Source organism: Phacochoerus africanus, chromosome 15 (assembly GCF_016906955.1).
Source record: "Phacochoerus africanus isolate WHEZ1 chromosome 15, ROS_Pafr_v1, whole genome shotgun sequence".
NCBI lineage: Eukaryota > Metazoa > Chordata > Mammalia > Artiodactyla > Suidae > Phacochoerus > Phacochoerus africanus.
The window spans coordinates 35338782-35352378 of NC_062558.1; the positions used below are offsets into that span (position 1 = coordinate 35338782).

General features: G+C 46.6%; 1 protein-coding gene across 1 annotated transcript in view; it reads left to right on the plus strand.

Annotated features, from left to right (window-relative positions):
* Window positions 1-13597, plus strand: part of NOS1 (nitric oxide synthase 1) — a 93466-nt gene that overhangs the window by 9003 nt on the left and 70866 nt on the right. The window contains exon 2 of the mRNA XM_047761856.1: window positions 5998-6124. Coding sequence (XP_047617812.1) covers window positions 5998-6124 — 127 coding nt within the window. The remainder of the gene's footprint in view (window positions 1-5997; window positions 6125-13597) is intronic.

Here is a 13597-nt window from a genome sequence, read left to right on the forward strand (position 1 = left end):
ACTCCCTGTGGAGTCAGGTCCAGAGCCCCTGTTCCCCCTGTGTGAGAGATGAGGAAGCCTGGCTTCCAGGAAACCTCAGTTGGAAGGATCTGGCCAAGGTCCTCAGAGGTTTGGAGCTGCTAGACTGACTCCTGGCTCAAGTATGATGGTCCAGCTAGTGAAGTGGAAAAAAAGGGCTTTAGTTTAGTCCTTGCCAAAAAGCACAGAGAATGTTTACCGGGTTGGAGATGAAGCATCACACCTGGTCTTACGGGGGGACCGTAAGGGGGGAGCAGAAGATCTGGGGCGAGGATGACATTTCTAACCAGGAGGGGACCTTGCTGCTCACTGCAAGAGTCCAGCCTAGAGCCCTCCCAGAGAAATGAGTCTTTAGGGCTGGCTGATGTGGGGTGTGCTTCTGACAATGCAGATCCCAGGCTTTCCACCTAGACCCACTATTTCAGACTCTCCAGCAGGTGGGCTCAGAGGAGTTCTAACAAGCCAGCCAATGCTGATGCACCCTGAAGTTTGAGGACCACTGCCAGAATGCCAAGTCCACTGCAGGATGGCCTTGCCAGAGGACGAGGACACTGAGAGGGTGTGGGAGCCACCTAGTGAAGGCAGGTTCCTCAATCCCGTCTGGGAACAAGGGACAGCATCTAAATCAGTCCTCATAGACCCTTGGGTGAGCATAGAGCAAGGATGGGATGAACTGGGAGGCGTGATATTGGGGTCCTCAGCCCCAGCTTCTCAAGAGGGAGGAGTATATCTCCCCCTCCCCATGGGGACATTGGGCAATGTCAGGAGACACTTTTTGTTGTCACACCTGGCGGCAGGAGTGCTGGGGGTGTTGCTGGTACCTAGTGGGGAGAAACCAGGGATGCTGCCAAACATCCTACAATGCCCAGGACAGTCTCCACCACAAAGAGTTATCTGACCTCAAATATCAATAGTTCCAGGCTGAGAAATCCTGATCTAAAATGAGGCCCCTTGGGCAGCTGGGCAGGACCGAGACCCAAGACTACTGGCCAGGAGTTCCCTTAATGGAAAGAATCTGACTAGGATCAACGAGGATGCAGGTTCGATCCCCAGCCTCGGTCAGTGGGTTAAGGATCCGGCGTTGTCTTGAGCTGTGGTGTAGTTTGCAGACGCATCTCGGATCTGGTGTTGCTGTGGCTGTGCTATAAGCCAGCAGCTACAGCTGTGATTTCACCCCTAGCCTGGGATCCTCCATATGCTGCAGGTGTGGACCTAAAAAGCAAAAAATGAAATAAAATAAAAAAATACTGGCCAAGGAGTCAAAGCTTCTCAGAAGTCAGGCCAGACTCCGTCCACCTCTACCCGTGGACTCCCAGTGTAGTTACTTAAATGAAAAAATGATGCATCATAGTTACCAAGATGGCAGATAAATATATTTACCACCTCCGCCTCATTTAGGGGGAATATTTGACATTGAAATTGGAGGTTCTTCCAGAGTGTGAGGCCCCATCGAATGGCTCCCCCTCCCCATGAGCCCTGCTCTTAGTGATTCTCACTGATTTCCAAGCTTCCCCCACTACTCACTGGTGATGTGACCCTGACAAGTGACCTAATCTCTCTGGGCTTCAATGTCCTTACTTGTAAATAAAGACAAACCTAGCTCGTGTTTGGTTAGTGCCGACTATTTACTAGGCATTTTACAAGCATGCCCTTATTTAACCCCAGGAGAGGCAGCATGTGAAGTGGGCCTTGAGGGGTGAATAGGAGTTGACTCCCAGCAGAGGGAAGGTGACAGTCATCCCAGGGAGGGCAGGGATAAATGTAGGAGGGGATATGGGGCACTCCTTGGGAAGAGGGGAGAGTGGGAATCAGGGCTGAGAGTTATGAGAGGTGAGAGTCTGAAAAGGAAGCAGAGAACTCCCAAATTCCTGGACTTCGTGAAACAGACTTATTAGCTCAGAAAGGGTTGAGTACAGACATCCCTGCTAAAGCCCCCCTAGACCCCCAGGGAAGACTCCCCTTTTTTAGCTGGGAGCCATTCATGCCTTCAGTCTTTAGAGACATCAAGGCTTTGGCCAACACTGCCCAGTGCTATAGCAACTAGATGAATATGGCTATTTACATTTAATTAAAGTGAAATAAAATGAAAAATTCAATTCCTCAGTGATAGTAGGCACACTCCAAGTATTCAGTTGCCTCGTGTGGACCACGTGGCTAAAATACCAACAACACAGACAGACATGGGATGTTTCCACTGATACAGAGGTTTCTCCTAGACCATGGCGGGCTTTGAGGAATCTTGACTGTTTTATAAAGAACTAGCATTTTCCTTTCTCTGCTTCTGTCTGATTAGCCTGTAAGCAAATCAATAGTCAACGCAATAGCAGGTGCCACAGGCTAAGTGCTGTAAGCCTTACACCACTTAACCACTGCAGCAGCCCCATGAACTGGGTATTATTATTAACCCTATTTTAGAGACAGAGGTACACTGAGAGTAGAAAGGTTGAATATCCAGAATATCCATAGTCACACAGTTTATAACCAGCAAAGCTGAGAATCGAACCCAGCACCTCCCAATCAACAGGCCATGTCTTAACCAGCATGCTGCACTGCCCCTACGGACCCAGCCAGCCGATACATCCCACGCTGAGCAAATTCATGGCCATTAACCACATATTCCCCTCAGAACTGGTTCTCAACAGCAGACTTGGGGAGGGGGTGAATCTACCTAAATCCACTTTTTTTTTTTTTGGCTGTACCCGGTAAGTGCCAGGGCCAGGGATCGAACCATTGCCACAGCAGTGACCCAAGCCACTTCAGTGACAGTGCCAGATCCTTAACCTGCTGTGCCACAAGAGAACTCCTCCCTAAATCCACGTCCATTTTGTCCTTGGGTGCAAAGCAGCAAAATAGTTTCATGTCAATTGCTAATGGATGTTCCCTGTGGTCCCAAATTAAAAATCTTCCCCTGCTCATCACAGGTCCCTTAAATAAGTTTGTGTAGACAAAACATTTCTAATGCATTATTTAAACAAAGGTGTTAAAGGCTTTAAAAAAAAGGAAAAAAGGATGATGATAAAAGCAATTCTCCCTGCAGATGCACACAAGATCAGCCGTGTGAAGCATTTCAGAGTTGCCTAGGTAATTGCACCCTGTAATTTTTGTAAACTGGCCTCATTCAGCAAGAGATGTTGGATTCCTTGCTCTTTAGCCTCCGGCTTAGCATAAGCATCCTGACTCGTTTTTTCCTGTCTCTGTTTAAAAAAAAAAAAAAAAAGGAAGGATTGGGCAGGGCATCAATCAGACCCAGTTTCAAATCCCAGATCTGCTGTGTGGTTACTGCGAGGCCTTGGGAAATTCACATAACCTCTCTGGGCTCAGTTTTTGCATCTGTAAAGAAGGACTTTTAATGTCTGTTGAAATGAAATAACTTCTGGGCTGGCACTGGGTATATCACCAACACTCAAATAGGAATAACTTCTCTTCTCTGCTAACTCCCCATTTATGGTCATGTAATATCCTAGGATCAGGAGTTTTAGGGCTGAGAGGGAGTTGAGTGACATTTAGAGAGTCTGTCTCAGTAGACAATTCATCTGTTTATCACCATGTAGGTAAACCATTAAATTGGAAAATGTGTGTAATCAAGAACCAACCACTCCCGGTGTGTTTTGGTGACATTTTAAAGAGGGTAAAACAAAACGTTCCCTCTGACGATGGCAGACCTCTCTAAGCAAGATGAGCAGAAGTGGCTTTGACGTGGGCCATCAGGATGCTGTGAAACAAAGCAAGGGGGAGCTGCTGGCTAACCCCCTATCAGCACCCAGAGGGGCCCCTTAGGGCTTCTGATTCATCCCAAATGATTATCAGCACCAGCGGTGGCAGGGCGGTGGGGGGGAGGGTGCGGATTATGGAGCCAGGATCAGGAGTTCCCAAAGCTGGGAACATAGGACAGAGAGCTGGATAAGGCCAGCCTTGATACCTGGAACCAACACTGAGGTGGACCACAGAGCAAGCCACTCTGCCCAAAGCTGGGGAACAGACAGAGGCCCTAGAATGAAACTGGATGGGAGGGTGAAAAAGAGGCAAATTGTTAGCAAGCGGTTGGCAGTGCTCAGAGGGCAGGAGAGCAGAGGTGAGGCAAGGCTGGTTGGGAAACTGCATTTTGGTTTTTTTGTTGTTTGTTGGTTGGTTGGTTTTTTTTTTTGGTTTTTTGTTTTTTTTGGTCTTTTTGACTTTTCTAGGGCCACTTCCTGCGGCATACGGAGGTTCCCAGGATAGGGGTCAAATCGGAGCTGTAGCCACTGGCCTACGCCACAACCACAGCAACGCGGGATCCGAGCTGTGTCTGCGGCCTACACCACAGCTCACGGCAACGCCGGATCCTTACCCCACTGAGCAAGGCCAGGGATCGAACCCGCAACCTCATGGTTCCTAGTTGGATTTGTTAACCACTGTGCCACGACGGGAACTCCTGGAGTCTGCATTTTGAAGCCACATCAGTCCCATCTCTGCCATGACCTCTCTCCTGTGGAATCTAGCTGAGATAGCCCCTTCCTGAATCTGTGAGCGTTCAAGGGCAGAGAGCCAAGAAGGCTGCATGGTTAAGAAGTCAACCTCTAGAGTCAGGAACAAGCCTATGTATGTTTGAATCCCAGCTCCATCATCCCCAGCTGTGGGACATAGGCTGGTGACGTAACCTCTCTGGGCCTCTGTTTCCTCACCTGATGCTGCTCGTGAGGGTGATGATGGTGGAAGGAAGATGGTGATGATGTGAGGAGGATAGCGAAGCTCATGAAGATTCTGACGTGCTGGAGGTGTTGGCGATGGGCGTGGTATGGTGTGGGCAGTAGCGTTGCTGATAATGAGGATGATGCTAACACTGGTGTTGATGGGGATGGTGCTGATGACTCTGGGGACAATGATGGTTATGCTGACAAAGGAGAGTTGGGTGGTGATGATTACCATGGTGATAATGGTGACGATCATGAGGTTGATGGCAGTGGTGGTGCTGATGGTGACAGTGGTGGTGATGATAATGGCAAGTGATGATGATAGGGAGAGCCTCCACCTCAGGCTGTAATACTGTGACGTTGAGCAGCTTAGCCCCTGCCCCACCACCGTCTGTAAAATAGTCATTAACAGGAGTTCCCATTGTGGCTCAGAGGAAATGAATCCGACTAATATCCATGAGGATGCAGGTTTGATCCCTGGCCTTGCTCAGTGGGTTAAGGATCCAGTGTTGCCATGAGCTGTGGTGCAGGTCGCAGACCCAGCTCGGATCTGGTGTTGCTGTGGCTCTAGCATAGGCCAGCCACTGCAGCTCCAACTCAACTCCTAGCCTGGGAACTTCCTTATGCCGCTTGTGTGGCCATAAAAAATTAAAAAAAAAAATGGCCATTAACATTCATACCTACCTCATAGGGTTGCCACAGGGACTAAATTAACCAAAATATATGTAAAGTGCTTGACGTATAGTTAAGTGCTTGATAAACGCTGTCATTATTAAGAGTATTGGGATTTTTGTTGCTGTGTTCTCCTTATTTTCAGAATCATTCCTGTTTATTCTGGGCTGGTATCATTGTCTGGTGATCATTGCTCGGGTTGGCATTGGGACGACTCACCATCCTGGCCCACAGGACTGGTTTCTCAGCCTTTCCATCCTGCTTCCCTTCTCTTCTACCCTTGTTTCATGAATGTTAGGCTGTCCAGGGGCTCCACATGGGATTCTGCTAGGAGATGGGCCTCCTGTGCCACTGGATTATGAAATGGGGGCTGACAGGAACAAAATCTATGTCATGGTCATCCTTAAATGATGTCCACAGAGTGGGTATGTGCCAGCTATTGATGCCAACTAGGAGACGCTCACCTTCATGCTTGACCCTCCGAAGTGGCAGCCTGGGAGCCCCGCGCTGGCTGGCTCTGTGCAGAGTCACGTGGGTAAACCTGGGAGGTCCTGTCCTAACTCAGGACTTTCAGACCAGGGCAAATAGCCCATCACTCCAGACGTGTCTTCCTCACCTTCCACACCTTACCTTTCAGAGATACGGATGGCAAATCTCACAAAACTCTGCCCCTCGGTGTGGAGAACGACCGAGTCTTCAATGACCTATGGGGGAAGGGCAACATGCCTGTCGTCCTCAACAACCCATATTCAGAGAAGGAGCAGGTAAGTAGTGGTGCCAGCCTGGCACAGACCACATTGGGGAGGGAAATGGCCACAGTGGCTGAAGAGCTGGGGTGAGGGCTGAGGCTGGGAGTGCTTATGCTGGACTATGGATTTTGGCTTTGATTTTGTTTGGGTTTTCTTTGCTATCTTGCTAGATCTTTCAAATTTTCATTCAGTTTCTTCTAGGAAAGACATTTGCATGGTTGCACATTTAAAAGATATAAAAAATACATGGCAAAAAACTTTTTCTTTCTCCCCTAATCCCAGCTACACAATTTCCCTCCCCAAAGGTGGGCAATATTGATCATTTTTGTGGTCCTTTTAGCAATATTTTATGCATCGACAAATACAAAAACATAATTTTCATAGGTTTTTACCCAAATGAGAGCACATCAAACATATAGGCAGATCTTGTTTTATTGCAGTTTGTTTTACTGCATTTCCTTTTTTTACAAATTGAGGGTTTGTGGCAACCCTGCATCAAGCAAGTCTATTGGTGACATTTTTCCAATAGCATTATTTTTAAACTGTGTACAGTTTTCTTGGACACAAAGTTATTGCACACTTAATAGACTATCTATAGTAGTATGATATATAAAAGTTATATATAACTTATATATGCATTGGGAAACCAAAACATTTGTATCACTCACTTTATTGTGATATTTGCTATTTTATGGTCTGGAACTGAACTCGTAGTATCCCCAACATAAGCCTGTATTATTTTGTTCCCTGATCTTTCACATATCAACATATCTTAGAGATTAGTCCTAATTTGTAGGTAAAGAGAGTCCTGGTTCTTTTTCACAGCCATATAATACTCCATTATATGGCTCTGCCATATTTATTGAGCCAGTTTTCCAAAATAGACACATGGCCCATCACCAGTATTTTGCCATGACATTGCTATGATGAATGACATTTTGCAAATACCTCATTTGGCACCTGGGTGAGCTTATCAAAAGAATAAATTCCTATAAGCAGAATTGTTGAGTCAAAGGTCATATACATTTGTGACTTAGGCAGAAATGGCCAAATTGCTCCCCCTAGAGGTCACACCATTCCTACCTGCTAAGTAAGAGAATGACTTTCCCCCACAGCCTTGCCAACTCAGTGCATTATCAAACTGTTCAGTCTTTGCCTATCTGCTGAGGAGCATTTTAACAGCCAGGTCAATATGGTGTCCTGAGAGTGGCTAGATATGGCTAGAGATTAGCAGCGCCTTTTTTCTCACCTGCCCAGACAGCTAATTGACCCGGCCCAAGCAACCCTGCAGAAGTATTTGAATTTCCCACCCTTCCCCTGCACCACAGTCAAGTACAGGTGGAATGGCAAGTGGGAGGTCATAATGGGGTGATGGCCTGGGCCATTCAGCAGGTCATCTTCTTCCTTCCCTCCACCAGGCCCAAGCCCTGGATGGCACAGGCCAGGTTGCCAAGCTCTTACTTTTGATGCTTAATCTATGGACAGCACCTTTGACCATCAACCCACATAAGCAGTGACTCATAGCCTTTCTATGTAGCATCACAGGGGAAGATGGGACATTCCAGAGCCTCGGAGGAATGTCCTGCTTTCCTTAGCTGCTGATATTTACAACTTCTCTTAAAAATATGGACAGTCCAACCACACTGAGCCTGTATTCTTATGGGACAGTGATCTGCCTGGACTGAGTGACAGCTGCCCCTACTACACAGGGCATGGGCTCTCTACTTTGCCACAATCCCCACCACTCCCTATTGAATCCTTCTCATTAAGGCCAACCATCCATTGTTGTTTATCATAACATGAGTGCTGTTGGTTTTCTTATAATAGTTAGAATGAAAGTTAATTCTGTTTTCATCTCTGTCTTTATTATAAATGGAGGCTAGAGATTGACCAGGAGGTTCACACATTTCAGGAAAGATGAGAAAGATTTCATGCTTTGTGAAAATGAAGAATATTCTTATATGTTTAATAGGCAACCAAGTGTTCAGTCTTGAGATCACCCAGCTTGCTTTACTGATTTACTTTACCTACCTTCCCCTTCTAGGCATTAGAGTTTGTGATTGCTGGTCTGCAGTAACCCCTGAGATCAGAGGTGTAGGCAAGACGCTGAGGAGGACTTGACCCCACCAGAAAGACCCTTAAAGTCCTGCTGAAATCTGAGCAAGAGCAGGGTTATGGCTATTTCCTTTCAGAGCATCCACCTTGGTTAGACAGTGACAGCTTAAAAAACATCACCTTGAACTTCAAGCCTGAGGAGTAGGGCTCAATGTTGGAAGCAGGACAGTGGGATTAATAGGGCCAGTGACCTTTGCAGGGCATCATAATGAAGTAATCATTGTCTTAGTCCATTTGGGCTGCTGGAACAGAATACCATAAACTGGATGGCTTATAAACAACAGAAATTTATTTCCCACTGTCTCAAAGGCTGGGAAGTCCAAGATAAGACTCCAGTAGATTTGATGTCTGATGCAGGCCTACTTCCAGTAGATTTGATGTCTGATCCTGGGGGCAAGGGGGTCTTTCTGGGTTTCTTCTGTAAGTGCACTAATCCCAATCATGAGGACTCCACCCTCCTGACCTAATCACCTCCTAAAGGCCCTGCCTCCAGATACCATCACATTGGAGGTTAAGTTTCAACAGAGGAATTTTGGCAGCCGGGGAGAAGGGGTGGGGTTGCCGGGGGCATGAATATTCAGTCTATAACAATCAGGGGGAGGTGCTGAGAACTTGCCTTAAAGCCTCCTCTAAAATGGAAATTTCATTTCCTCAGAGAAGGAGAAAGGGTGCTGGAAAAAGGGGAAAAGACTGCGTCTTCCTGAGGTTAAGACAACCAAGCAGTTATAGACATGGGAGCTCCTGGAAGCATGACATATGGTCCAGAAATGCTTGGATGTATACTCATCCCTTTGTCATTATCAAGTCCTCATTGTAGCCCGTGACCCAAAAAAGGTTCAAAATCACTGGCCTGTGAGATCACCCAGGCTCTGCTGTCTGAGACTCAAGTTTCCAAATGCCTCTCAGAAATACAGCTGAAAGGGAGTTCCTATTGTGGCTCAGTGGTGACAAACTCTACTAGTATCAAGAGGATGCAGGTTCGATCCCTGACCCCGCCCAGTGGGTTAAGGATCTGGAGTTGCCATGAGCTGTAGTGTAGGTTGCAGACTCGGCTCAGATCCCTCGTTGCTGTGACTGTGGTGTAGACTGGCAGCTGTAGCTCCAATTCAACCCCAAGCCTAAGAATTTCCATATTCCATGGGTGTGGCCCTAAAAGGCAGAAAAAAAAAAAAAAAAAAAGAAGGGAGGGAGGGGGAGGGAGAAAGAGACAAAGAGAAAGAAAGCAAGCTGAAAGGAAGCAGAGACCCAAGCGCTCAGTTATATTGGCGGCTCAGAGCTAAGGAAACAGTACCCTGCTAGACACCTCCATAGCCACAGGGCTCAGAAATATTTCCCAGGCTGAGCAAATTAATAGAAAACCCAGTGTTCTTCTTTCTGACTTGAAAGACCCGTTCCTATGCTCCGTCTCTTCTCTACCTGCTCAAAGCCCCTTTACCTGGAGCTCCTGGAATCGCCTTCCTTCCTCCCTCCCGGTTGTAACCCACATTTACTGCTTTTTTAGGCATCCATGGAGGGGGTAGCTTTGTTAATAACACAAAGAGAGAGACCTAGCTGCTACCTGCCTTCCTGAGTCATGAAGAGACAGGAGCTGGTGGAGGAGCAGCTGGTCTACCTTTTCCCCAAAGACTGAGCAAAAGGCCACAGAGCCCAAGTGAAGCAGGACAGATGCAGGCTAGACCTGAAAAAGAACTTCCCGATTCACATGACTACAAGGTCCCTGGAGGAATAGTGTGGTCTGTCCCATCTTCCTTGATACTCTTGTTTGTCCAAATTCAAGGAAACTCAGCCATCAGGGCACCTTCTCTTAAATTAACCTCAGAAGGCTAAGATGTTAATCTTTACCTAGTGGTCATTTCTCTTACTAATAGATTGGGTCAGCAGTGGGTGGGGCCAGTGAGACTCAAGTCCCTGGTCATCAGAACACAGTGTGTGAATGACTTCATGATGCTTATCTTCAACATTCCCTTGCAAATTGCATCCAGGCTGGGCTGGTGGGTAGACTGAATCAGTCCACCCCTCACACACCAAATAGTCACCCAGTGCCTGCCATGTGCACAGCTCTGGGGTGAAAGTAAAGGTGAGCAAACATTGTTCTCCCTGCTCTTGAGACACTCGTGGATGAATGTGGGGAGACAGACACATGTACAGTGCAGTTAATCCTAAAATGGAGAGGGGCATAAGACACCATGGGAACATAAATACCTCAGTAGGTATCAGGAAAGTTTTACCGGCACAGGTGACATTTGATCTGGGTTTTGAAGATCATGTAGGAGTTTGCCAAGAAACAAGTGGGGAACAGAATTGCAGTTTTAAAAGGAGCAGCTATGGCTGATAAACTACATTTCTTTCTTTCTCTTGCTAAGGGTCATTATTAGATATCTGAGGTCATCTTTGATGCTAATACCACCTGAGACACATATTAAGTTTTGATTCTACTCTAAAACCCGCTTACATAATAACTCACTCAAGTGGAAATGCTACCCTAAATTAATGATGTGAAAAAGTGTGGTTTGTCCATTCTCTCCAAGAAAACTTTGGATAGGGAATGAAGCCTTTCTCTACTTCCCTTCTCATTAAGCATCTATTTCTCTTGCCTGCCTGATTTGCTTTCCTAAGGGGACAGGGGTAGAAGTGTACTCTACTTGGGGGCAGAACATCTATTTTCAGATGCTAATTCAGCACCCCCACCATCCTTAATGGGTGTGAGGGGGCTCTTAGGCCAGGGGGAAATGGCATTTCCATTTGGGATTCTGCCTTCCTATTTAGCCCCCTGCCCGTCTTGCCAGCCTCTTGCTGACAAAGGCAAGCAGGTACTCAGAGAGATGATTCTTATTTTGAAATCTTCTTCCCCACCCATCCAACCACCTCATCAGGAACCTGGCATTTCCTCACCCCTGGGGACATAGGGCTTGCTGGCTTTCAAAATGTCAAAATCTGTTAAAAAGCATTTCCCCACTTCCAGGTAAGTGTCAGCATCATCCCAGCCTCTGCAGAGGCCCAGGTTATAAGGCAAGGGGAGCGTGCTCATGGGCCCCCAATCTTCAGAGGTTCAGAGGTCTCCGGGGCCCTTCTTTCCATGAGAAAACATCCCAACTGGTCAGCTGCTGCTGGCTTTGCTAGAAATCAAGAGAGGGCAGCCAGACCCAGCCAGGCAGCATGGAGAAGGTGGCAAACTGGGGCAGCCCTCTGCCTCCCAGCAACAACCCAGCATGCTGTAGGGGAACCTTCTAAGTCAGCCCTGACTCACTGCACATTGATGATGTTGCACTAAAAATAATAGTAACACTGATAACAATACCACCTTGCTGGGAGTGTGGCCAGGGTGTGGCCATTCCAGTCTCTGGACTCACTCACCCACAGCATTGGGCCAAGGGCTCAGCTCCAGGGTCAGCCCAGGTTTGGCCTGCTCCTCCCGGTGGCCTTGGTCAGACAAACTAAATAACATCTGTGCTGAGGGTCGTAGGGGCTAAGAAACTCGTGGAGTTATGGGGAGGATGAAATGAGACGTATGAAATGATAGAATCTCCTGTGGTGATAAGAGTTAATATTTGTTGAGCAATGGCAGGCCCTGTGCCAAGCACTTTATTATCTTTTTAAAATAACTTTTATTGGGGAGTTCCCGTCGTGGCGCAGTGGTTAACGAATCCGACTAGGAACCATGAGGTTGCGGGTTCAGTCCCTGCCCTTGCTCAGTGGGTTAACGATCCGGCGTTGCCGTGAGCTGTGGTGTAGGTTGCAGACGCGGCTCGGATCCCACGTTGCTGTGGCTCTGGCATAGGCCGGTGGCTACAGCTCCAATTCAACCCCTAGCCTGGGAACCTCCATATGCCGCGGGAGCGGCCCAAGAAATAGCAACAACAACAACAACAACAACAACAAAAACTTTTATTGGAGTATAGTTGACTTAGGAAGTTGTGTTAGCTTCAGGTGTACAGCAAAGTAAATCAGTTATACGTATAGATATATCCATTTTTTTCAGATTCTTTTCCCATATAGGTTATTACACGATATTGAGTGGGTTATCCCGTGCTATACAGTAAGTCCCTATTACTTGTCTATTTTCTGTATAGTAATATGTATATATCAATCTCAATACCCTAATTTATCACTCCCACGTTTCCTCTTTGGTAACCATGAATTTTATTTCAAAATCTTTGTATCTGTTTCAGTTTTATAAGTTCTTTGGTATAATTTTTTGTTAGATTCTACATATTACTGATCTCATATAATATATGTCTTTCTGTCTGACTGACTTCACTCAATATGATAATTTCTAGGTCCATCCATGTTGCTGCAAATGGCATTATTTCATTCTTTTTTATGGCTAATATTCCATCGTATATATGTATCACATCTTCTTTATCCAATCTTTAGATCCACAATCTCATTTAATTCCCCAGCCCAAACCAGTAAAGTATGCTTATTGTTCCCATTTTACAGATGAGTAAACTGAGGCCCAGAGGGTTTAGTAGCTTGATGATGGTCACATGACTAGCAAGTGAGTGAGATGGAACTTGAGCCCAGGCCATGGAGCCCTAGAGCCCATTCTTGAACTCTGAAAGGCCTGGCTTAGAATAAGTGCTCCAAAAATGTTCATGGTTGTTAATACTATTGTCGTCATTGTTATTTGGCTCATTATTATTTTGCTGATCTAGGCATTGCATTGCTAATTTATGTGAAGATGGATTGCTTGTGATTATATTGCAAATGTGAGGCAGATAGGGCAAGAAGCACTGTCCCCATTTTGCAGATGACACCCTTGTGGCCCAGAAAGGGAAAGTGACCACCCACTGAGTCTTGGTGACAAAGCCAAACCTCTTTCCCTTTATGACATCATCATCCCTGTCAATCATTCAAATCAATGTAGCGTATGGCATTTACCACCTGGGGCCAGACACTAGGACTTCACAGAGTGAGGAGCAGAAAGACCTAGATGGAAAAAAATAGGATTTTGAGGGCCTGGATTCCATGCCCAGCTCTGCCTGTCAGCTGAGAATTTGGAGATAATCACTTTACTTCTCAGAGCATCCATTTCCCCATCTGAAAAACAGGCTACCATGGGAAGTCCACGAACCAGTGGCTGTGCAGTGGCCTAGCCCAGGCGAGGTACAGAATAGGCATTTACTAAGTGTCACTAAAAATGAAATTGAAATGATCATGGCCTTTGAGTTCAGAGTCTAGATGTCATCTTTTCATCAAATATCCTCAACATCCAGGAGCTCCCACTCCCAAGAGAAGTTCCACACACAGACACATACGCAATAGTCGCCCCACACATGATATTTGGGGTTTTGTAGAGTCGTGCGCAGGTGTTCCCCACAGAGCCCACCTGGCTGGCTCTGGTAGATTCCATCAGCTGCATTCAGGATGTCA